Raw genomic sequence first — 26,069 nt, 5'->3', positions numbered from 1 at the left:
CTCTTTAGATTTCACTCCATGCAGGTATTGGTTATCTGGGATTATATACCTACAGATTTTCTCATTACTTATGAGCTAAACATCATCAATTACTCTGTCCAAGACAATTCCCTGCTCTCTTCTACATTTAAATTCCTGTTCTGCCACACCAGCAGAGAAAGCTACAAGACAGATGTCCTCAGCATTGAAGGAAATAATTTTGGCCTACATTCACAGCTAAGGCAACACAAAACAACATCACCCCACACCTACCAATGGCAAAGGAATCCAAGGTATCCAGCGACCCCCTGCTTGTCCCAAAGGAGTCCAGGGCATCAAGCCGTGTATCTGTGTATGGAAGCAGATCCAGGGAATCCAGCGAATCTAAAGTGGAGCCGGCACTTCCTCCTGGTGGGGCCTCGAAGGCATCCAGGACAGAGGAGGAGGAAAGCTGCTTGGTGGGATCCATCACCAGGCCAAAGGAGGCAGGTGGCAGAGGTGTGGAGACAGGGATGCTGGCTGTCACAACTGGAGGCAGCAGCGGAGTTCCCCCCGGAAACACAGGAATCAACTGGGGCATCTCTGTTGGCAGGTTGGTAGGAATGGTGCCCTGGACCAGAGACTTCAGGAGAGAAGGAAAGAGGATAAATAGCAAATTAGTATTGAGGAGCAAAGACTGAAAAGAGATGTCCTGGTTTTGGCCAGCATGGAGTTAATTTTCTACTTAGTAGCTGGTACAGCATTTTATTTTGGATTTAGCATGAGAATACTGTTGATAACACACTGATGTTTTGGTTTTTGCTAAGCTGTGCTCACTCTAAGTCAAGGACTTTCCATTTCCCACGCTCTGCCACCGAGCAGGTGTACGAGAAGATGGGAGAGACAGGACAGCTAATCTGAACAAGCCAAGGGGATATTTCCATACCACAGAATATCATGCCCAGGATATAAACTGGGGGAAGTTGGTCAGGGTCAATGACTGCTGCTCAAGGAAGGCTGGGCATTGGTCAGCAAGTGGTGAGCAATTGTACTGTGCATCACTTATTTCCCTTGGTTTTATTCCTTCCTCTCTCTTCTTTTCTATTATTATTATTGTTGTTAATATTGTATTTTATTTTGTTTCAATTATTAAACTGTTCTTATCTTAAGCCACAAGTTTGGGGTTTTTTTTTCAGTTATCCTCCTCACTGGGGAAGGGGCAGGAAGAAAGTGAATGAGCAGCTGTCTGGTACTTAGTTGCTGACTGGGGTAAAACCAAGGCAACAGAAAGCAACAGGCTCCCAGTTAAGGGTGTGTCATACTAGTTGGAGCAAAAGGATACTTGGCAGCTCAATCCACCTGCAGACTTCTCCCAGATGTTCCAATTTTTCTATACTACAAACAGTCTGGATCAGGATCCCTGAGGAGGTCTTGGGATACCTGAGTTCATCAGTCTGCAAGGCAGTGCCTGTGCTGGGCACTTAAACCAGCTCAGGTCGAGAAACAAGGCAGCTGAGTATACACAGTGCAAAGGTCAGGGTAATGACACAATCCATGGCACCTCTTATCAGGGCTTTTCCAACATGAAAATCACTATGCTGCCTCCACACCCAAGGTGGCTCATATAAGCAACACCGGCAACTAAAATCCAACATAAGTATGAATACAGATTGTCTATGCAGCTCCCAGACCTGTTCAATGAGCTTAGGCTGAGTGCAACCTGCACAATACAAGGAGATTAGAGCATGCCCACTGTATAAAATAAATCCATCATTCCTGCTTCACCGCACTCATTTCTACTCTCAGACTGGCTTCAGCTTCATGGACATGGGAGGCCAGGTGGAAGGAGATGTCAGAGGAGGGCTACCTTGGGTATATTTTGAAAGGCAACTCCCTGAAGCTGCACACAGCAAAGCAGGCTTGGAGGATGTGGAGTTTTTTCAGCCGCTACTCACTGTAATCCCCAGGGTCTGGCCTTGGCAAGACAGACCCCAGCTACCCCTCCTGCCTGAGGGGATGCTTCCAGTGTGCTCTGAGCACAGTGGTTGGGTGGGTTCTGCTCCTCCCTTCAATGACCTTGCCCTTGTGGCTCCTTCCCCCTCGGTGTGTCCCATTGGCTTCAGGTCTCTGCCCTCACCTGCCCTTTGCCCTGTCCCCAGACCCTCTGCTTAAGGGTGGGGTTCCCTCTCCTCTCTCTCACCCTCCCTCTCTGCCTTCTCCTCCCACCCCAGCTCGGGTGAACACTGTTCACACACTGTTGCCACATGAAGCAACAGGAGGAGGACTCTACATACTCACAGTAGCAGAAATAAAGGAAAGAATGAATGAGTTTTGCCAGAGGAAGAGATAGGAGAAAATAATTACAGAAAGAGAATGAGAGGCAGCATGTACATCCTCATGCTCCAAGAACTGCCAAGGACCTATTTGGAACAAAGAAGCAGCAGACCCCACGCAGTGCCCACTCTTACTAGAGGGTATGGTGACCCTTCAGCAAGGGAATCCAGGAGGGAGTCTAGTTCTTCCCCAATGATGTCCCCATCTGTGAAGTCCTCCACGTTCTCAGGAACTGGCAAGGGTACACAGTCTGGGGATGAGACCAAGCTGGCAGCAGGAAGCGAGGTGGGTAAGCCCTTTGCATCTGAGTCAGAGGGCAAAGGGGCCAGCCCCTCATTCACAGGGATGGCCACAGGAGCTGAGAGGCACTGCAGGTCCATAGAGCAGTCTGTGATGAGAGAGAAACAGAGCGAGTCACCAGGAGAGCCTCTTGCAGGAGGCAAATAGAGCAGAGCATGGCAAAACCAATATTGTGCAACTCCATCAAATCACAAAAACCAAGTATGCAAATTTTCTGAGAGGAGAGGCCATAGTCTGAAGAGTACTTACCCATTCATTTTTGTTCCTACTCTCCAATGGCTCACCAATAGCTGAAATACATTCTTAGGGACAGGGCCCAGTGTGACTGACTGTCAGGATTTGGCAAGCACGTACAGCAACCAGGAACAACACAACAATCTGTGGCTGAGCAGTTATCGTGAATTCACTATGGACAGGACTAAAAGCCAGGGGCACATAATACAATTTCTCTTTAACTCACCACCTGGTGTTTTCTTTAATGTTCCTCACTAATGCATTTGGCAGACATCACTGCCTTCTCTACTCCTTGGAGCTTTGATATCCAGCTGAAAGCTTGCTTACCTGCACACCCTCCCTAAAAACCCCAGGCATCCTAAATGGAAGATAAAAACAGAGGGCCCTGTTGGGAGGAGAGTCAGAGATTGGCTGGTCAGATCAGGCATGTGCTAACAATGCGTGCCAAAATCCTCCATCAGACTCACTCAGCTGTCTTTACCCAAGTAATTTCCCTGCTTTTGAGTCCTTCCTGATGTCCAAAAGTGGGAGGTTGCTACCCATTTTCCCCCTCAATATCTGATCAGCAAACATGTCCTTGGGAACTCATGTGAGGTGGGGCCGAGGCAGGAAAGAGGTGGTGGTTTTCCCTAAGGTTTCTTCCCCTCTCGAGTACATTACTGAAGCAGTAAGATGCTCCCATCATGCATATAAACCTATGTTAAGTGAAGTTAAGGTTACAAGCACATGTTTTCACAGAAGAGCATTTTATTCTCAAAAAAATTAAAGGTTAAAAAAAAAAAAGGTCAATGTTAGAAATTTGGAAAATGCAGCATTATGTTTGCAGTTCTCAAACCAAGCACCCAAACTACCTTAATTCTGCCCCTGTGCAGATGTCCTGGAATAAAAGAAAAGAAATAAGACAAAGATGCTACCTTCTCCAGCCACATCCCATTGGTTGCACTGTAACTGCAACACAGTTGCAAGACTAAGGCTATGAAAGCAAGGCAAAGTTTGGAAGGAGAGACAATAGCTTTTATTAGAAAGACTGATAAAATTGGGAAAGAAACTAGACAAGCTTCAGAGACACAAAACTTGATCCAGCAAGAAATGCTGCATCCTGTCTGTACCAGGTCTGTTCACTCAGCCCCCACAAGAACTTGGCCATGCCTCTGCATCAGGGACCAGAGGAGTGAGCCCTGTTAGTGGCTGCAAACAGCTTGTTCGCTGGCCCAGGAATGTGCTGGTGCCTTCTCAGAGAGCTCAGCAAATCAGTAATTCCAGCAGAGATGACAAACATAGGCATGCCCCCTTATCTCTAACCTCACCAGGAGCACAGCACCAACCCCTGCAACCTTCCTCCAGTATTCGTTGTGAATGGTCCACGTGGATGGACCACAGCAAAGGTCACTGTGCAAGGCACTGGAGGCTAAGCCATGACAAAAGACAGGGAAGCAAGGGAAGTGGCAAGGAACACACACAGGTCCCTTTCCACATCCTCAAACACATGTTTTACCTTATGGGACCCAACACAGGATTTCGGTGCTGCAGCTGAATGTATTTCCCACAGGCAGTGACTCAAAGGAAGGCTGTGCATGTCCTTAGTTTTGCAGCTGCCCCACCAATCAGGCTCATATCCAACCCCATGCCCCCTTTGCAATGACTTCTCTCATCTCATCTCATCTCCCTTTGGTGCAGAACCCCCAGCTGCCAGAGAGCCAGCTATCCAGCTTTTCTCATGGCTGGAAGCTTGGCCAGATTCCCTGAAGTACAAAGGGTGGCTTGAGCCTTCCCATTTTTCAGATGTTTAAATCTGGAGTACTGTCAAGATCCCTACAGAGGCCAACAAGAAGTTCAGAACATGTCGGAAGGGATGGGGACATGTGCAGTGGGAAGCAAAAGGGTGCACAGTGACAGGGCTCCAAAGGATCCAGCAGTTCAGACCTTCTCTGAGGAATGAATGAAGCCCTGCGTTTTCCACTCAGACTGGGAAGCAATGAAAAGAGGCCCCCACATGTCCTAAGAGGCCCCAAACGTAGGCATGTTGAATGCATCAAAAGGCAGACAATAACATGAGATTCCCACAGCTCAGTGCCTGTGAAGGGCAAGGAGAGGAGCAGGGACCAACAGATTCCACTACTTGCAAGTGGAAGAGGGAAGATGTCCACTCTCCTCTCCCTGACCACCCAAACTCTGTCATCCCTTTCCCATTCCTGCTTTCCTCAGGACACCGGATCTGCTGACCTCACTCACCAGCTGTGATACCCACATCTCATGTACTCTCCATACAGAATTCTCATGCTTCCTCTGCATTTCCCTAATGTTTGCTCCATCTTAAAAGAATAAAACAGCTTTCTTTGATGAGTAGCTCACAGGCACACCCACACCTGCTGATTTCTGCCCCTGCCATCACACTCAGCCCCATGTATTATTATAAGGTTAACGAGGGGCTTGTCCATACACCCCCATGAACCAAGTCTCCCATACCAAGGCCCCCCCAGCTGGTAGCTTCTCTGGCCACACACCTGCCTGCTGCTAAGGGGGCAAGTACAGAGCTTTTAAAAGCACTGTTTCTAGGTCTGGCCCTCCAAAACAGCAGTGGTTCCCTGGTGCATTAGCTGGCCAATGGCCATACTGAGCCAGGTCTGAGCCATGATCTCTCTGCAGGACTGGGCTGAGTTAATCAGATGACTTCAACCAAAACATGAAGGAAAGGGCTTTAAGAGTCTGCATCTCAAAACAGAACAAAACAAAACAACAACCGCAAAAACCCTTGCTAAAAAAAGTTTGAATCTGAAACTCTCAGGTACCCTGCACCTGTACCACACAGCTGTCCTGGTGGCCCACCACTCTCAGGGCAATTGGATAACACATAGTTCTGATGGTTTTGCAAAGATTTCCTAGCAAGATTTCCTAGCAATCTTTTGCAAATATTTCCTAGCAGTAAAGGCTCTGTCTGCCTGATCTGCAGCAAAGGTGGCATGCTGCTCTTACACCAAATCCAGATTAGATAAAGAGCTTACTGGATGCGGTCATTTGTTAGTCTGTAGCAGGAGTCCAGTTAATTTTAGCACAGCAAGATAACGTGAAAAAAACTCTCCTTAATTCACAGAACTGGGTCGCATGATCTCATGTAGCAAGCAGTTACTAAATTGGCATTCAACAGAGAACTAACATGCCTTCCAAAGCATCCTATCACGAACTAGTTTCTTTCTATAAAAAGAGCCATTGCTACTTGTGGTGGTATGTCCTCACACTTACCTTCACACACGGAGAAGTGCCTTACAAAGGTACAAAGACCGATGTGCTCAGAGGCAGAAGTTCAGTGCTCCAGCACTCAAGGTAGCAAGCCTTTCTACAGGGGCAGAGTTAAGGTCAGCTGCTTCTCAGCTTGAGAAAAGCAACCCTGTTAATCTTCCTTCTTCTCCTCCTGGGTCCCTAACCCTGAACTCGGCTCTCCCTGGGTCCCTCCCAACTCCTTTGTTTTCAATTCCTCCACCTCAATGTCTTGGAGGACCATATGCACTCAGAGCACAAACAACCTTAACTCTGTTTTATCTGGATTGTTTTGCCTTGGAGCAGAGTTTCAGAAGCTTTGCCAAAGAGCAGCTTTAAGAAAGCACAACCCGAGAGAGCTTTGTACCTCAGCAGACTCTTTTTAACTCCCAGATGCGTCTCTCACTGGGCCTGGACAAAAAGCTGTTTTTGCAAGAAAAACACTCCTGCTTTGCACCACTTTCTCCTTCTCCTAGTTACCAAAGTCGGGAGTGTGCAGAAGAAAACAAATGCAGGTGATGAACCTACTGAAGCCACAAAATCTTAAGAGAGAGGTACTTTCCCTGTTTCGATGATCATCTATTGAGCCCATCCATAAAGTAGTCCTGCAAAGAGGATGTAGGAAAGAAGAGGAAAATATGTGAAAATCACTCACTTAAAAGACAACCACACTTCACACGTGGGACTCTTTACTACTCCTACATGTATATGACTCTTTCTTTTCCTTATACCTCTTTCTGTGCTGGAACTGTAAACCAATGACCTTTTGGAGGCCATTGATCCAAGGGCCATCCATGTTTACCTTCAGCAGCCGACAAACCCTTTTGCTACAAAGGAAAACTATGCCTGCACAATATCCAACCATGTGAGCAACTCCATACACGGAATAGGGTATTTCATGTGTGGATAATAACACTGTGTGCAAGTCCCAAGATACACCAATCAGCCCACTGCATGGGAGATCTGATTAGCCTGATCTTACACAACATTCCTTCTCTTAGTTCACATATTTTGCAATCTAACAACCACAAACTTCTACAGAAAATTCAAAACAGGAAAATGTTTCCACCAAGACAACTGCTGACTTGGAGCTGAAGGAAAGAAATAAATTGAGTCCATATTTTACAGAAACATAAATAGAGGTAAGTACGTGTGCCTTTAGCTTAAGCTTTAAAAGGCACAAGTAAAACGTTCGGCTTTTGATATCACATCTACTGCAGTGGGTTTTGCACTATTTTCAATTCTTATAAAAGGAAAAGATTTTCAAATTAAAAACTAGGCACAACAATTAAAGAAAGCTGACTGACCTTCCTAGAAAGATGTGAAGCCAAATCACTAAACAGTTAGAGGTAAACTAGTTCTTTAGTATCCCATCTTGTTGTACAAAAATTACAGCGTTTACAGTTTTATTATTTATTTGCTTTAAGAAGCATTGTGACGTACCAAACAGCCTGCAAAAACAGCAAGTGTTTGTTTGCTGGGATGGCTTTTTGCCCAGTGGTAGAACAAGGAAACCAGCAATTTCTTATATTTTACCTTAGTATTTGTACACTGCCCTGCCCAGCTGGATCTCCCAGGATTATATAAACAATACATAAACCGTGTATATATCTTGCTCAGTACACCACAGGATTTAATTTTATATGTTTCTTCAGCAGTTGCACTTTCTTTTACTTAGTGTTGTTGTTAGAGACGCAAAACTTGAAACCAAAAATTTATTTTAAATGGAAGAGAAGGCAACATTAAGAATAACTAAGAAAAATAACCATCTTTGGTGATCTAATTACCAACATAAAAATTTATGTCAGTAGAAATATTTTCAAAGAAATTAATTTCTTGGCAATGTCCCTTAAAAGCAGAAGCCACTAATTAAAACAGTTAAAACCTAAAAGACAGTTATAAAATTGCATGTAAATAAAACTTTAAAGCACTCTAGTAGTACAATCCATAAACAGTAACAATCACAGGATGCAAACTCTACCTGGTTTGATGAACTGATTGATGTGCCATTACTGAGTAGTGAGAATGTTTCCAATTCCTGCTGCAAGGAAGAGAGAGGTCTTAGAGCAGAATTCAGCCCGTAAATGCTCATAAACAAGTTAAAGCTGGATTACAATATGGTTTTCTTCCAAGCACTACCCAAAAATAAAAGCCACCCCAAGAGGTTACCCCACTGTGATGACACAGGAGTACACATTGTCAACACTGAAAAGAGACATTTAATTGCTCTGTACACTTCAGAACATCCAACCCACAACCAGGAGGCAAAAAATTTCCTTGAGAATTTTCATTAAGAATTACCGCTTTGGGAAGGCATTACCATGCTGGAGTGAAAGCTGGAACTCAACACGAGATCGCAAAGTGTTAACAAAATACCAGTCACAGAATTCAAATAATAAAAGCATTCAGGAGTGTTTATTTTTATATTTCTAACACAGAGGTGGTTTACACCCATCTCAGCTGAATAACATGACAGCAGCAAAAAAGGTGGCAAGGCTAACAGAGTGAACAGCTATGAAAAGTATTTCCACATAAACTTCCCTTTCTTTTAGACAGAATAATTTGGGAGTGCAGAAAGCTGCTACAAGAACAAGGAGTTTTCCTTAGGGCAGGCAATCACACATGAGGTTTGTTGGGGAGAGGATTAACATGTTACAGCCAGATTTACCCTAAAAGCTCTCTGCAAACTGGATGCCTACCTCATGCTACAAAGGTGCCCCTCTGCAGATGGAACACGCTATTTGTTTAACACACCCCCATGCCTGGGGCCAAGGATGCAAATGCAAATGTCAGCCTCCACTACTAGCTCATGTTCTCTGCTCCTGAGAACAAAATACGTGACCAAGGCAGATTTATGGGAGAGCAGCTTTATGGCTAGCAGTGGCCTAACGCCCTCTAGCTCCATCCCAGGGTACACATCTTAACACCTACAGCACTTCCTTGTACAGCCAAGTTACTGATCCAGCCACTGGTGTCAATTAGCTTCTGACCAGGTGTGTACCCGTTGTTGTTCCAAAGCCAAGCCTTTCCCCCACCACAAAGAAGTGTATGCCTAGAAATGGGGCAGGAACCCTTCATGACCCACTGCACTACAAAACCAGCCATGTCTCCAATGCAGCAGAGGATGCCATCCTTCTCACTGCACAACAGGGAGAGGGTTGTGATGCAAAACCTACTTTGAGATCAGGCCACGTGTTCCTCTCCCACAAAAAACACAGTAAGCATCTACTGCATCAGAAATTTCTCCTGTAGCACTAGCTACAGAAAACATCCTGGCAGTAGACACAGGGCAGCAATGGGCTTAGAAATGAATCAAAGCAAAGTGAGTCGGAGGGTCAGGACAAGGAGGGTTGCCAGCAGACTGCTAGAGTTTGCAGGGTTCGGTACACATGTCTGTAACTGCAGAGCAGCACCTACCACTTATGCAAAAGTAGTATGTTCAAGCAGTGGATAGCCTCTAAGACAAAAGAGTCATACCTGAGGTCTTTTGTATGCTTTTCGAACCCTCAGTCCCAGCTTCTGGGCAAGCTCTTGTCCCAGTTGTGTGACGCTTTCATCCTGGAGACAAAACCATTGACGGGACACTTTCAGTTATGCCTTTGGTGGCACACAGAATGAAATAAAGAGGAATGCAGTTATACACGTAGGGCTGCACCAAGAAGCCTCAACTTCAGACAGTGGCAGGTAGATAATTTCCAGAACAGCCCCAGAAGAATCCAGACAGATTTCAGCATTCTTGTCATTCAGTCCTGCCAAGATGCTGCGGCTGCACCAGGAGTTTTGCCCTACACTCATCCAATGCTGCAGAAAATCAGAATCAAATATCTGCTTCCAATAAAGCACATCGCTCTGCGAAAACAGGTTTCAGGAGTCCTGCTGGCAAGTTAGCTGAAGGAGTTTCATGTTACATGCCTTTAGCCATCTGAAGGCTGGCTGCTGATACAGCTTCTGCAAGGTCTCCAGGCCTAGGAAGGAGCCTGCATGTCTTTCCTCTATTTCAGTTGCAGAGTTAATAATCAGTTTTGATAGGCAGACAGTACCCACTAACCTGTTTTTGCTTGTTTGTTTTTAAAGCTGAAACCAAGTCTCAGTTTCCAACCTACTAGCTAGAAGGCATTTTGACTGTCTCCAGCTCCAGTTAAACTGCTTTAGATCCTTCAGCTTTCCCCATTGCATGGCATTTTACCATCCTCCCTGCCCAGGGTCCATGCCCACTCACACATCCACGGGCTTTCTGCCCAGAGTAACAACCTGCCACAGTCTTCTACGCTTCTACATCACCAGCAACTGTTTCCTTCTGTTTTCCTCTCTCTCCCTGTTTGCAACAATATCAGTACTTTTAACATTTTTCAAAGAAGGAAAAAAGCATCTGCCCAACTTGTCATAGCCCTCCTGATCTTCCAACATTTCCTCCCCCATCTCCAATCTTGAAGCTTGCCCTCTTCTCTCTACTTGCCATGCTGGTCTTTCCAATCTTCTCCCTGCAGGTTGAGTCCTTTCCCTTTCAACAGCTGAGAAAACCTCTGGTTCTTCTGACCCACCATATCAGTAACTTTTCCCTTCAATCTGGAAGTGCCATTTTTTGATTGTACTCACTCCCCCACACCCTTAACATTAGTCTTGGCATCATCTTCACTGAACTCAGTGAAAACAAAATCTAGCTCATCCCTTTCCTCTTCTAAGATACCCCATGCTTCACCAAACAGAAGAAGTATTAGCTTCACCATAACTGAGAAACTACATACTAAGATATGCAAACTAGTGGCACTGAGTATCTGCACCCAGAAATAAGTCAACTCTGATAGACAGTGAGCCAAATGAGTGGCAGATCCTTCATCACCAGAAGTTTTAAGACAGGCTCTGTTTTGACCACAACAAAGTTCTCAGCAATTGCAGCAATGCAAAGATGGAAGTACCCTGTGCTCCAGAGGGTAATGGAAACAGGAGTGAAATGATGGATAAGCACGACTTCCTTTGATGCAGAGAAGGGCTTATGATTCTGTTAAGCAGGTAATAAGACAATGGAGTATGTTAATTTACAAGGCTGAAATGTTTAAAATAGGAAATACAGATCACTCAATATGGAGTTTTTTTTCGGCTGAACTTTCCTGGCACTGAGAAGTTTGACAAAGTAATGATAATAATGGGAGCTATGTAAACATAACTATATAGTTAAAATATAAATTAAATTAAGTGGCTAAACTGCAATGTAAAATATAGCCATATACAGCTCTACAAGAACACCTACATTAGATGCTTTTGTTAATTAAAGGGTTTGTTTATAAAACAGCTCCTTGGGACTCCCCAAACGTGGTATCTTTAATATGTTTTGGTCACTCTGTTCTGCCAAGTCAAAGAGGCTAGAATTTATAAGCTATACAAAAGCAATAATTGACTGCTAAGAAGGCTTTCAAAGATTGCTTCTACAAGAGTAAAAATAAAAGAAAGTTAGCTTCTGCTGAGGTGGATGCATTTTTCTTGTACTAACATTACTGTGATGGATCAGAACAAAGATCAGCACGGTGCTCACTTGAATCCATGTAATCACAGTTTGCTTTCCTGATCAATATCTGGCCTAAGAGGATGCTCAAAAGCACTATCAGGAAAATACTTAGTTCCTAGTATATGCAGATAGTCCTCTCTGCATGCAATAATTTACACACCCCTGAACACAAAAATAACTATGCCATATGATGTCAAGGACACCTTTAAAAGTTCCTCAAGAAATAAAAAGCTTGATCACTTTGCCTTAGCAATCAGCAAGTGAAATGTGAGACATTTGTATCCAACACAGGAAAACCATACATGTTTTCCTTTCAGAGCTCCAGTTCCCATTTATCCCATGTTCCTAGTCACTTCCATTAGAGATACAAAAGTAGTCAATTAAAACATTCTCATGGCTTTAGTTCACCATTTGTTAGAGTAGGGGTTTGCTCTTCACAAACAGACCATGAACCTGCTGTCACTAACTGGTATCCCTGGCTGGCACTATCTGTAAGAGGTAACTTGGCCTGAAGAAAAATGTGAAGACAAACATCTTGGAGTCAGAGGGATAGAATTTCTGGGCATAAGCATGTTCTTGGGAACAGCCAAGATTTCTCTTCTACTATCCTCTGGCCTCACACTAAGCATGTTGAGGAGAGGAAGGTTGTGAGGCACAAAAACCAAGATGGGTTGTATGTCAAAAACTTACATGTGGGAGGGACAGCAAACATCGGCTGTTGCACTCATATGCTTCTTTGTGCCTTCCAAGTTCATTTAAGGAACGGGCTTTCCGGAATAGTGCTCGGATGTTCTCCTTGTCGAGACTTAAAGCCTTCTCACTGTCTTCCAGCGCCTTCTCATACAACCCCTGCATGGAACAGACCACCTGGAGTCAGCTGAGGCACAGCAGACTAACTTGTCCTTCTCTGTGAATGCAAATGTTCCATCTCTCAGCAGAAAACAGGAATACAAGTGGCAGGTGGAAGCGCATATGTTACCTCATGCACAGACTAGCGTGCAAATACACCTACATTACAGAACATTTTGTTAAATCTTGCAAAACTCAAAACATTTCAAAGTCAAGGAATGACAGAACTAAGGCTGCTTGAGCAACCTTATCTCGTCTCCCCCTCTATCCTGAGCATGTTACACCTGAAAGTCTTTAATTATGGGACTGCTTGCTAATTTTCAGGGGACTTGGTGTCCTTACAAACAGGATGGGCCTGCTCAGCGGTTATGCCATAAAGGAAAGCTGTTACATGCCTTAGTAAAATGGACACATGCAGCCTTTTAAAGTCTGGGTATTTCAGAATCCTTTTCCATGTGAATGCTGCAAGTTCCTTCAAGACCCAAAGCCTTCCTACTATCTTCCAGTGTCTCAAAGGAGGAGGCAAGAGCCTCCAGAGTAATAAACAGTATTCAGAAAAATACTTACTCAATACTGGAAGGCACTGGATGGTACTAACTCTTCATTGTCAGTACCTTAGGCCTGGCCCCCTCTCCTCACATCCTTCCTGTGGTCTAGCAAGACACAGTGTAATTGTGAGGAGGAGACTGCAGACTTTTCTCTGTGTTGTTGTCTCCTCCAGTGTTTTGAACAGGGAGTGGACAAAACCAGCCTCCTGACATCTTTTCCAACTGCACAGCACTGCGACCCTGGCTCCTGGGGACTACTTGGGAAAGCACTCACCATGGCATAGTAGCAGGCAGCTCGGTTGACATGGAGCTTGCAGAGGAGTTCCTTTGGGATGGTCACCTCGTCAGAGGCTGCATAATCTGCTACGTTCAGCCCTTCTACGTACTGTACCAGGGAAAGCTTGAAATCCTTCTCTCGGAACAAATCATTGCCCTCTGCAAATAAGTTTCTCACCAGCTTCTGCAAAAAGGCCTGGGCAGCAGAGAGAGAACAAATACACTCAGCTGGATATTCAGGGACAGGAGAGACCTCCCAGATTTCCATTACTTTCCGTATCTTTTAGCAAACTGCTTGCCCACTAAGATACTCCTGCATCACTACTCTCCTGTAAAACATCAGGTTTTTGGTAGAGGAGAATAATATAGTCAAATCCCCCTTCTTCTTGAACACTCAAGTGTCTTCTCCTTTCCTGGAAAGTTGTCATCATCAGAACCTTAAAACTTTAAGTCACAGGCAAATCATGACAGACCATCCCACATTCTTCACTTTCAGCACGTAAACTAATGGCTGTGCAACAGAACAAATCTTGCTAACCAGAGGGCTCCCAGTTTCAACAAACAAAATCTCCATTACCTCATAATCTTCTTGGCTTAGGGGTAATGTGGACCTGAAGAGAAAGAAGAGAAAATAATCAGGGAACAGGTATCCATGCAAACAAGGACTTTTGTCTGATGAAGAGATCATTTTTTCTGGTCCTGTGTTGGTGATCTCAGTAAGTTACTGAACATTTTATCACTGCAACGGCAGCTGAGGCAAAGACAACACAGTTAAGGAGCATTATGCTCAGTGACAGTCACAGTGCTGTCAAGTGATGGTCACATCTAAGAGGGACTTGAGACTACAAGAGTCTTATTCTCATTTATTTTCTGTGCATAGACAATCCTCTTTAATGTGCCTTCCGACAGTCACCTAAAAAACCTATCTTTCATAAAGTCCTATGACAGACTGCCATGAATAAGTGTATTTTATGTGCAATGAGAGGCACCAGAGTGGCACTCCAAGACCTCCTCAAACCCTTTGTGAGACCAAAGACATACAGAGATAAATGCAATCACTTTTCTCTGCCTTAACTTAGCCACATGCCTTTAGGCCTACCCCACAAAAGGAAGGGAGAAAACAATGCAGCTTCAGGAGACCATTTAACTCCAACTTTCTTGGCCAAGGCTGAGCCACAAACACTGGCAGTGCTTGTGAGGATAAGACCTACCCCACAACAGCATGGAGACTTATGAGAAAGGTTCTGTTCTTCAAATTGGACCACCCAATTCATCCAGGATTGGTCCACATATATTTATTTTTTCTCTTCAAGGACAAATCAATAGGCTCTAGAGGAATCCTTAGCACTTTTCATAGCTTTTCTCACCTACAGTGCATACATCATCTCACATGGTTACAGAATAAACGTCTTTTAGATTTCATTTAATCACTCCTTAAAACTAACTACACGAAACGTCATGGCTTTGTAAGAAACATTCATGATGCTGACGAACTTGGACTCCCTTTTTCACATTAAAAAAACACATATTTTCACATTAAAAAAACCATATGGCACTGCTCCTGGTTCAGAGTTCAAGATACGCCCCAAATACATGAACTACACTTCATATTTCTAAACTATTTTCTTTCCCAGAATCTTGTGCATTTTTATAAGTGCTACCAATATAAATCTCACTATTACCTCTCCAAAACCAGGTTATCAGCCCTATTTAGTCTGAGACTGGGATGGAAGTATCATAAAGGATATTAGTATATTAGCAGATAAAAATATGTAACATAGAAGATGGGGGGGGGGGTGTCCTATTGTAGAGGCACAGATTTCAGGCATAATAATTGTAGGACTCAAAGCAGACCTTAAAAACCCCAAACCAATCTGATTACAATATTACTACTTCCTTACTCACATGGAACCTGGACCTAAGTTTGAGGCCTCTGCTAACTCAAACATTGGAGGGAGAAATACTACTGTATCTTAGAAGGAAGTACTAGGATTTGCATCTACTCCATAAGCAACCACTTCAAGTTCTACAAGACCACATGATATTCACAGAAGAGTGATCTGAGACATCTACCAGGCTGGCAACTGTAAAAGAACCCAGGTCATCTACTTTTCCTACAGGCACCATATGGGTGTTGGGGGTTAGCTTTGTCCCTTTTTCACTCTAAAGAATTTTTTCCCCATAAGTTACCAGGAAGACCAAGTGCTGGATACTTAAGAGTACTTAACTCAAGCAAACAGGGTGGCTGAAACCTCACTGGGGAGATTTTTTTTTTCTTAATCTGTTAGGGAGAGCTTAATTGCCTTCTCTGATAAGAAGCCAGCTGTTAAAAACCGGATGGGTGAGTGTTGCTTATCTCTCTGTTCAGACGGGTCAGTGTTGCCCAGAAGGATCAGTGTCATTTATCTCTGTTCATTGTCCCACTATCCCCATGGGGATATCTTCTGTTAATGGGCCATTAAAGCTCACCAGTGACATGACACATTACATCATACTATTGTAAGATGATCTACCCAGGGAGGAGGAGCCAAACCATCTTCACCTAAATAAAAGGAGCCACAAATGTCACCAGTCATCCAGTTTTCCACTAGATACCTGGAAGAAGACTGAACCCATCTCACCACTACTGGACCTTTTTTCTACGGGACCATCTCTACTCCAACAGGACCACATCTGCCACTCCAGGAGGGCTTACTTTGGACAGCTTCCAACACCCTGACCAACTGGAGTCAGGTTGTATTTCTGACTCTGTCAGGGTTTTTTAGGATTTCTTGTTGTTTGTTTGTTTGCTTATTCTTCTGTACTACAACATTTGTATTTTTTTTATATCCCTGGTAAAGAAACTGCTATACCTATTCCCAAAATCTTTGCCTGACAGCCTTTGAATTGCAAATTATAATAATTAGGAAAGGGGGGGAGGGGCTTCCATTCAAGGAAATTCCAATCTTCCTTGGCAGATACCTGTCTATCTAAACCAAGAAAATGGAGTGCCTAGCAAATTATGTACCTTGTTTCCCCACCTACAGAACTGAAACACTATCTCCCTTCCTAACAAAGGTGAGATAACCTTGTTGAGAGGGCACTTTGAGATCTTCATGCTGAGGATGATGTAGAAGGTCCAAGTACTATTAGCATTATGCTGACTGTAAAGATCATCTTGGAACTGAAGCGGGGGGCGGGGGGACAAAACCAAAGGATATTAAAATGACAGAATTTCATGTTTAGGGAGCTAACAGGATAAGAATCACCCTGAAAAATCACAGTCAAAATCCTCAGGACAGTATCTCTTTCCCATGCAGCAAACCCAAAGCAGTAAACAGACAAAACTCAGTTCCTGCAATCCTTCAACAGAAAGATGACCACCTCCAAATCCACTGGGAACCCTGAGGTTGTCCACTTACTGAATGAACTGAAGTCCTTTCTCTATTTCTTGCTTTCTCTTCTGCCTCTCCATTATAGTTGCTGTGGAGGAAAAAGAAACAACACAAAGTGAGTCATTTTAGGTCTTGCTGGCAATTAAACAGCACAGTATTTTGTTTGTGCCTGAATTTACTACTAACAAAATGTTCCAGACCAGACGTCCTGAAGAGCAAAGCCCATGATTTATCCACACTGCAGACAGAGCATGGCAAGCAGCTCACTACCAAGTATCTGCTTTTTCTCACATGCCACTGACAGGATACATGGGCAAAAACGAACTACTTCAGTTTGAGCTCTCTGCTTAGGCCGCCAGTAAATAAAGCAATGGGAACCAACTGTTAGAATGACTGTCTTCTAGGAAAGGGAAGACACACAACACCATCTTTGCCTGCACTGGCAGTCATTTCAGGAATTTGTGCTGAGACCCTCCAATGATAAGCAATTCTGACCATTATTTATCTAGGACAGATTGAAACTGGTTTACTGCACAGCATATGAAACATACCTTATCTACATAAGGTTTATGGAGGTACAGCACAAAGTGAAATGCAAAGGAAGGAGATGGAATTGCTTGCCATGGCCCACATAAAAGGACAGCACTGAATCCATGCAGTGGGGATTTCACACTGAAAATCTGCAGGCAAGAGAAGTACAGACTGCGGAACACTTCTTTGGAGATGGAACAGAGCCCTATCCTCCAATGTTTTAAACTGGAGTGGGCAGCAGCTTAGGAAGGCTCAAGAGTTATCTGCACTTCATCCTCTGCAGTTTGGAAGCAAATTTCGGAATGGCTCCCCAGTGACTTTTCTCCAGGGTACACAGGTCTGCCACACAAGAAAAGAATAATAAAGGGGAGAAAGGATGGCACTTTGTGGCAAAACTGAGTTGCTGGTGACAGCAAATTTCAGTTCAACCAGCTGTGACCACAAATAATGCTCAGCATTTGAGGAACAGGAACTTGGGGACAAAGGCAACAAGTACAGAAACACTGAAATGAGATGGAGATAAAGGCCCTGTACTTTCCCAACCCAGGACTGCCTCTGAAAAGATACTAAAGTAATTTCTCTACCTCTACACTACAAAAGTTTGGAGAGCATTATCATCCAGCTCCCTTTTACATTAAGACCATACCCATAATTCTACGATATTTTGCAGGATCAATGACACACTCTGAACAGGTGAAGGAGCCTTTAAGGTACATAAAAATCAATCTTGCCAACTCAGGAAGCCCTTATTGATTGTGCTCTGTGCCACACAAAATGTACAATTGATACCTGCCCTTTACCAAGAAGAGTTGGGGGAAAGGGGGAAAAACTGGAGTGAGAGAAAGTGGCAGCAGAAGGAAGCAAGAGCTTGAAAGTGATACTGCGCAGTTTTTAAGTCATCAGACAGTAAATTCGGGAGCAATCTGGTTCAAGCAGCAGGTAAGAGATTTTAAGCAGCTGAACTTGGAACAGGATGGGCAGTGCAGCAAGAAAGGGAAAGCCAAGAGACAAGGTGAGGGATGATCAGCATCTCTACAAAGGCTTTTAAAAGAAGTGATGGAGAAGAGCTGATATACTTCAGTACAACACCAACAGAAGGCCTGCATTGATTCATAAATAGCCTGGATAATGGGCAATCATGAAGAAAAAAGGAAATTTAACAAGGAGATTGTAAGGTTAAAATGATCACTGTCTTGGTTTGGGAAGACAGGTATCTGCCAGGGAAAGCCGGAACTTCCCTTGGAATGGAGAATGTAAACTACCACCATCACTACCCTTCTTCCCAATTATAATTTTTTCAGTTAAAAGCTTTTAGGCAAAAGATTTTGGAAACAGAAATAGCAGTTCTTTACTAATATATAACAAAACAAACAAACAAACACAACTACAGCATTGATAACAAAAACAGTACCAAGAACTTCGATGACTTTGCTTCACAAAAAAAAAAACAGGGCAGTTTGGTGTCAGTGCCTCTGTAGGATCCTCAGAGCACCAAGCTGGGAATAAGTGGAAAAAAGAGTCTCGGGCTGGCAATTGCAGAGTGGCAGAATGTCCTGGCAGAGGAGAGGGAGGGTCCCGGCAGGGCAGGGGGATGCAAGGTCCCGCTGTAGCAAGAGGAACAATGCTGATGGAACCACCCCGGCAGGACAGAGCTGGCTCAGCTCTCGCAGGGCGGCAGGGGAGCCCAGAACTCCAGGGTGAGCAGACGATGACAGACTTCCCGAGACTGCGCCGCAGTGAGTTCCTCTAGCAAGAGCACCCCAAACGCCGAAAACCAGACCCCCTGGCTACCTGAAACTCTGTCCTTTTTCCTGCCCCAAACCCCCACTCCCTCCGAGCTTCGACCATCCCTTTGTTTTGTTAAATAGTCTTAAGTACGACATTTAGTCTCCTTGGTAACTTATGGGGAAAAAAAAATCTTTAGAGTAAAAAGGAACAAAACCTAACCCCCAACAATCACTAATGATACAGACAGACAGGCTTGAGAGGCAGACAAGGAGAGAGAGGTAATTAATTTAATTTTTCTCCTTGTGTGAAATTCTGCAAAGACAGAGGAAGTAAGAGAGAACAGAGAAGTGGAAGAGGAGCAGTAGGAAAGATTTCCACAAAGGCAGCAATAAAAGACACAAAAGAGGGCAGAGCCATCCCAGAGCACTGTAGGAAACTGTGAGGGCACCAGAGACACGAGTGAGGAAAGAGTCTCCACAGGAAATAACAAGAGAGAAACTGTGGGGAAAAAGAGGAGGCAAAAGAGTCAAGTGAACCTTCCCAAAGGCTCATGGGGAGAGCACAGGGAGGAAGGAAGAATTCCTAGCTGTCTGATCCCTGAATACACTAAAAGGCTTGAAGTACTCCTAAGTCTCACCTTGGACTGTCACCTATGCCCCTCTGTCCATGGTCTAGGAGCTTCATTTTAGCTGAGGTCCAGGTCCTGCCTTGTCTGAGCTATGCCGTAGGTGAACTTATCCTCAGTTCAATCTCTGGGGCAAGCCTTAGACCTCCACTGCAGGCAGCTTGTCTCCAGTCCTGTCTCTGGCACCATCTCCTACCGCTGGACTCGCTGGGTGGACCTGGACCAGATTCACCACCTCATCTTCTTTGGGACTATTGATGGGCCACTGCTATGGGCAACTAGTTCTGCCTACACTGTTGAGGTCTGGTGGGACTGTACCCTGTGAGTGAGGGCATTGCTGGTGCCATCACCGTCAGCTACTCACTTGTCCTGCCTGGAGGTGCAGCCCTGCTCTTGCTGCTCCCTGAGTCGTGCTGGAGGGAGCAGAAGTCAGGGAAGTGAAGCAGCAGCCCACAGATCTGATGAAAAGGGAGATTACTGGCGACTGTGGGGAGGGCAGTTGAACACTGGCTGGTCATCACCAAGTCAGTGGCCACATTCCAAAAATGCTGTAGCACACCTTTACAATTGTGTATATTCACAAAACAGAGTACCACCTTGAAAAGCTTCTGATACCCACATCTACTTCTGTTTCTGAGCTCAACCTTTAAAACACTCTGCAAGGAGTGAAGAAGGGATCAGTACCTGTGAGATATTAATTTTGAAGAATTAAGGACTTTAGTTAAACTAGATATTGCTGACATAGACTTCCCTTTGCTAACTAGATATTGTTGAGGTAAACTTCCCTTTGTTAACAGAAGCCGGATTTAAGGAACTGACAAATCAGGAGGCCTGTCAACTTAATCAATAGACTCCAAGAACACAATGTGATCATAAATCAGATAGTCTTGAGAAAACAGGATCCAGGTGTCACCAACAATAAAAGGTTAAAAAGTCAAAGCTCCATCAAAAACTCCATCATTTTGAGACCCCACCCCATAAGAAGGACCACCGACCCATTTCAAAGAACAAACTACGCATGCTTGACTGCTTTTTGGCTAATTACCATATGAAGCGGGGAATGGGATGGACCAGAGTTATGAATATGCATTTGTGTTTTGGGTATTCAACACTTTTGTACATAAAAAGACCCTGTGAGCATCTGTAAATTGTGGTGTGTATTTGGGAGCTATCCCTCATGCTGCCCGGTGTCGTAATAAACGTACACTTTCTAACTTCAAACTGTTAGAGAGTCTTTGTCCGTCATAGTTGGACATTGGTATTAGACCAATATCCATATTTTTTTAATAAATCACCTGTTCTCACAGCTACCCTCGTCCCCCTGCTAAAACATCCTACACAGCAGGATGTGAGTCTGTGCCTACAGAGAGAGCTGATTACTGTTGCTTGCCCAGAGAGAAGGGCATTCAAACATTACTCACCCAAATCTGAAGTGTAGCCACAGGACTACCTGGAATGGCTACAGAATGTCTCCTTTCTAGAGTTACCCAACTCTTCCAGCAGCCCAAAGCTCCCCTTCTGTTTTTTCTCTCATCATCACTATTGCCACTGCATTCAGCATGAATGTGCCCATCCTTGCTTCATGCGGATGGCTGACCAGCCTATTGCATCTCTGTAAGTCCCACAATACACAGCTGCAGTTTGATCCTTGCTACAAAATCCTCGTAAAAGGCAATCTTCTGTGCCCTGCATCCTGTTTATGCTCTGCAGTTCTACCCTCATCTTCCAGAGTGAATGTTCTTCGACCCAAACCCCTCCACTGCCTTCTTTAGACATAAACCACAGACCTCATCTCCCCTCTAGACTGTTGCTCCCTGACACTGCCCCACATTCCTCCCTCCTTGCAAGTGGGTGACCAGCTTTCTCTGCTGAAGGTCTGTCACAACTCCAGGCTTATGTCATGACTTTGTACATTAAGACTTATCCCCTCATGGCAACACCTTAAAAGTGCACACCGTGTGCTGCTGCCCAACAGCTTCTTGCACAACTTTCAGGAACAACTACTTTCTTTCCCCTTTGATGTGACTCCACACCAGCAATTTCCTTCATGCACGGCAGACCCCTCATCTGTCGTGCTGCCCCAACCTCTGCAGGAGGCTGCCATTCAGACTCTTTTTGCTCCTCACATCTCCTCCCCCACCACCTCACCAGCAAACTCGGTCACTTCTGTTTCCCCTCATCCTTGCAGCCTCTTCAACGTGTCTCATTTAACATTCAGACCAAGCCACGCACTTGTTACACCAGCAAACCTAATACACTGTGAGCGGCCCATATGAGCAACACTCCAGTTCTGCTGCACATTATACCACAGCTACTGCATAATTAATTTTAAGTGTGAAGCTTGTTTAGCTTTTGTCTTCTTGGTCTTTCAAATATTTTCAGAAACACAGCAGAAAATATTTTATGAAGCACTGTGTCTAAGTGTTCCTTTTCTCTCCCCCCACCCCCCCCAAATCTCTCTATCCAGACTTGTCCACTCAAATCACCAGCAAAATTTAAATACTGAGTATATATATCTCCACTTCAAAGCTCTTATCCTTTCAGTCCAGAGACATTTATCCTCTCTGGTCCAGCATCTAGAGAGAACTTTATTCACAGTTTGTCAATAAATTACAAACCGTTTGCTAGACAACAATAAAATGCTACAGACAGACAAAATGGTTTTTTTGCCTTCAGAATGAAGCATGGGTCAGTGAACTGGGTGACTGAATCACAAACTGGGTAGATACCCTCTAGATGGGTAGATGGTAGAAACATGAGATGAATGGAAATAATTGAATTTATCTTATTAAGGACACGGCTGTTATTCATAACCCTACCAGAGCTTAATTTGAGCAAAGTTTTTCATACTGTATTTCTGAGAAGGCAATGAGCTGACACTTGACTGACTTCCAGGCACTGACTGTAACATTTCAGCTAGAAATAAGTACACTCAGATGCAAGTGGCAGGTTGGAGACTGGAGCTCCCCAGAAGAAAGGCTCAAGGATATACTGGTCTGAAACATGAGAGTCTTTCATTGCCTGCAGTTTGGCCACCTTAGTGGCGCAGCAGAATAGCTAACTGGGCACACATCAAGCAAAGGACAAACTGTAGAGCCCACCACAAACTTAGGCTCTTGCTCACTCTTGCAGCTGCCATCTGCCATGCCCCACTCCCTGGGTTTCACTGCTTCTCGCAGCCAACTGCTCTTGGAGTCCTCACCACTATGTTGTGCCCACTAGGGCTGACTCCTCTGTCCCTCCCTGCACCAGCTGCCCCAAGGTACTTTCAAAGCTACCATCTCACATCCCAGCACCCCACTAGTGCCACTACTGCTCCACAGCATCACTGGGGTCATTGGGGTGCCACCAGCCGCACCCAGCAATATTCACTGCACTCGGTGAATGCAGAGCAAGGCAGCAACAACCAGCTCACCCTCCAGTGAAAATAAAAGCAGTGACTCTAAGTTTCCCTGAGAGGGGGATGGTGGTGGGGGCTGAAAGCCTCAATTGACCACATCAGCCCTCAATGACCTCATTTTCCACTCCCTCCACACATAACACATTCATGTACCACAGGCCACCCTTCCTCCTGCCCCCACTGCAGCGCAGCCAAGGAGCAAGGACAGAGTTGTGGGGTGATGCTGCCTATCCCTAAGCCACTGGCTCTTGATTTCCTGCCCACCCAGCTCGCATTCCCGTTGTGAAAAACGAGATTCACTTTTTGGTAGATTTTAAGAAATAGGTTTTAATAAAAAGATAAGACAATTAGGAGATAAGGAAAATAAGCAAAGTACGGCCGGCCGGGTGACTTGGCATTTAGCCAAGTCCACAAATTGCTATTTCATAGGCTTTCTTTAAATACCCTTTCTGTTGTATTAGTTTGTTGAATATTCATATTTTTCCATAAACTAGTTTCCATATTCCAGGGACTGTTTTGCATGGCCCCTCTTTGGGTCTGCCTTTTTAGAGCTGAGTGTTTCTGGGCTGTGTCTTCATTATCACCTCCAGATTGGGCTTTGGTTCCTGCTTTTTTTAGATGGGAGATGCTGATAGTTGGTGTATCAACAGCAGAGTCTTCTTTACATGTTTATTGGATGTTATTTCAGCCAAACAGACAGTTCAAGCATACTCTATCACTACTACCACTACGCCTAATTTTCTTTACTAACAGCAGAAATAAAAAAACTTACATCCTCACCACAAAGTTATTAATCATATAGCACACATCTTGCGAAAAGCCGGCTTTATAATCGTCATTTATAACACCGTGCCTCATTTGAAAAACTAAACCCGGGGGCTGGCGCGGGAACCCTCGCTGGCCTCCTCCCACAGCTGCCGGCACTAGGCCGCCGATCCCCGGCCTTGCGTGGAGGCCGCTGCCGGGAGAGGCGCCACCTCGGCGGCTGGAGCGGGGAGCGGCCGGCGGCGCCTCCCGCAGCCCCGCCACTCTGCCGGACGCCGGCACTGCCCACACCGCGGCCCTGCTAGCGGGGGTCTCCCGCGGCAGGAGACATCCAGGCTTCTCCGGGAAAGCGAAAACAAACCAAAACATACTTTTCCCTCCTTCCCTACCCCCCCCCCCACCTCCCCCAGACGCTTAAATAAAAATCAATGCATTTCCAAGAGCCTGGGAGACGGCTTTAAGAGGAAAAAAAAAAAAAAACACCAAACCAAAAACTCCCAAAACATTACGTCCCCTGCTACCCGGAAACTGTCTAAAGCATGAAAGAATTTAAAACCAAAACAAACAAAACCCAAACAAAACCAAAACACGGTCTTCGTGTTTGATAAACTTAAGAAGACCCTACGGAAAGTCCATCTAAAAAGCAATTCCAAAGGGCTTCTCTGCCGTTTCATGGGGTTTGTACCAAACAAGAGGGAGAAACTGCAGCCTAAATACAGACAAGAACACACATCCCGAACGTATAAAACACAAACAGACATAAACGCGACTAATACTAAGTTTTCTATGTAAACCCAGGGTCTTTTCTCCTAGCAACGCAATTTTAGACTACTACCACATTTTTTTTTTTTTCCAGGGGGTGGGATTAGGATCTTGGACAATTTTTTTTTTTTTTTTCTGCAAACCCCACATTTTTGGCGGAAGAGGGTTTAGCTTCAAAATCTCAGGCGTATTATTTTTCGGCACGTTTTTTTAAAATTTCCAATTACACAACCTTTTATCTGTGCAGTTACTATCTGAAACCTTTACTTTTTAATGAAGCAACATCCAGAATTTCTTGTTTCTCAAGTCCACCCCTTTCTACATACACAAACACGCAGAGAATTGATTTAAGACAAAAATAATCCCCCCAAAATAACAATAAAGAACTCACCTCTCCTCGGGGTTTCCCCCCCCACACTATGTATAAACTTTCCTTGATAAATGATATAATATTACTAGAGATATTATTAATGTATTATTACTAGAAGTATATAATAATAGTAAGTGCTATTTAATTATAGAAGGCAGCATTCTGCTTCTGGATCGGCTGCCCCTGCAGCTCCCTCCATGTGCCTCCTGATCTCTTTACTTTCATTTCCAGGTCTCGCTCTCTCTCGCTCGCTCTCAGCGGCACCAGCAAGAGAAAATGCCTCCCTGCATATCCTCTGGGCCCTAGAGGCTACCGCCTTCCATTACAGAAATTCACAGATCTTTCCCTTGTGGCTGGTTTGGAGATTCTTTAAGATGAATTAGGTTTTTAAAAAAAAAAAAAAAAAAAAAGTCTAAAAAAACAAAACGCTTCAGCAGTCGACTCTCCATTCTAATTTTAATGCAACAATTTATTTATTTTTTTTCTTCCTGGTCGTCTTTGCTGATATAAAAAAATAACCCCAAGAGAAAACAAAGCTGGCTCTGCAGATGCATCGCATGCATACGAACGCAGCGAGGAACTGAATTGTAAGACCCTCCCTGGGGATTATCACGTACGTGAAGCAGTGACCCTTGTGCCCCCCAATTTCTGTTCTCTGGATGGGAACCAGAGCCATCGCGGATGGCAGAGCAATTACCTGCTCCAGCCAGACCTTTCCTACTCCACCCTGCACTGTTGAGGGGGTTCCCTGTAAATAAGATTGTGTAAAAACATAAATCTTTGGGTGGAAAGGAATATGCAATTAAAAAAAAAAAAAAAAAAAAAAAAAACAAAAAAAAAAAAAAAAAAAAAAAAACAAAACAACACAAACACAAAAACAAAACAAACAAAAAAACCCCACCATCGCCCCCCCAAGAAAAAAAAAACCCAAACCACAAACAAACAAAAAAATCAAGCCAAACAAAAAAATCCCAAACAAGCCTCCAAATTAACACAAAAATAAAACAAAAATAACAAATAAATGTACATCTATTTCTCAATATTTTATTTTATACAATTGGTATAATACAATCTACATGTATTTTATACATACACACATATGTATGTATATGTGTTATATATATATATGCAGCATGTATATATATATGTATAAACCACATTAATATCAAATTTTAAATGATTGGTATTATACAGTCTACTTATATAATATACATGTAGATGCATATATATATTTATATTTATGCATACACATGTGAG

General features: G+C 44.1%; 1 protein-coding gene across 1 annotated transcript in view; it reads right to left on the bottom strand.

Moving 5' to 3' along the window:
* Nucleotides 1-24,892, bottom strand: part of ZC3H7B (zinc finger CCCH-type containing 7B) — a 49,937-nt gene extending 25,045 nt beyond the window's left edge. Inside the window, exons 1-10 of the mRNA XM_066320091.1 lie at nt 24,834-24,892; nt 16,659-16,719; nt 13,835-13,868; nt 13,256-13,453; nt 12,275-12,433; nt 9,559-9,639; nt 8,058-8,122; nt 6,429-6,440; nt 2,427-2,721; nt 253-601 (exon numbers count right to left, since the gene is read on the bottom strand). Of these exons, the coding sequence (XP_066176188.1) occupies nt 253-601; nt 2,427-2,721; nt 6,429-6,440; nt 8,058-8,122; nt 9,559-9,639; nt 12,275-12,433; nt 13,256-13,453; nt 13,835-13,868; nt 16,659-16,711 (1,246 nt within the window). The 5' untranslated portion in view covers nt 16,712-16,719; nt 24,834-24,892. The remainder of the gene's footprint in view (nt 1-252; nt 602-2,426; nt 2,722-6,428; nt 6,441-8,057; nt 8,123-9,558; nt 9,640-12,274; nt 12,434-13,255; nt 13,454-13,834; nt 13,869-16,658; nt 16,720-24,833) is intronic.
* Nucleotides 24,893-26,069: the final 1,177 nt, after the last annotated feature.

The sequence above is a fragment of the Sylvia atricapilla genome, chromosome 5, assembly GCF_009819655.1.
Source record: "Sylvia atricapilla isolate bSylAtr1 chromosome 5, bSylAtr1.pri, whole genome shotgun sequence".
In the NCBI taxonomy this organism is placed as follows: Eukaryota; Metazoa; Chordata; class Aves; order Passeriformes; family Sylviidae; genus Sylvia; species Sylvia atricapilla.
This window is presented reverse-complemented; position numbering and strand designations above follow the sequence as displayed.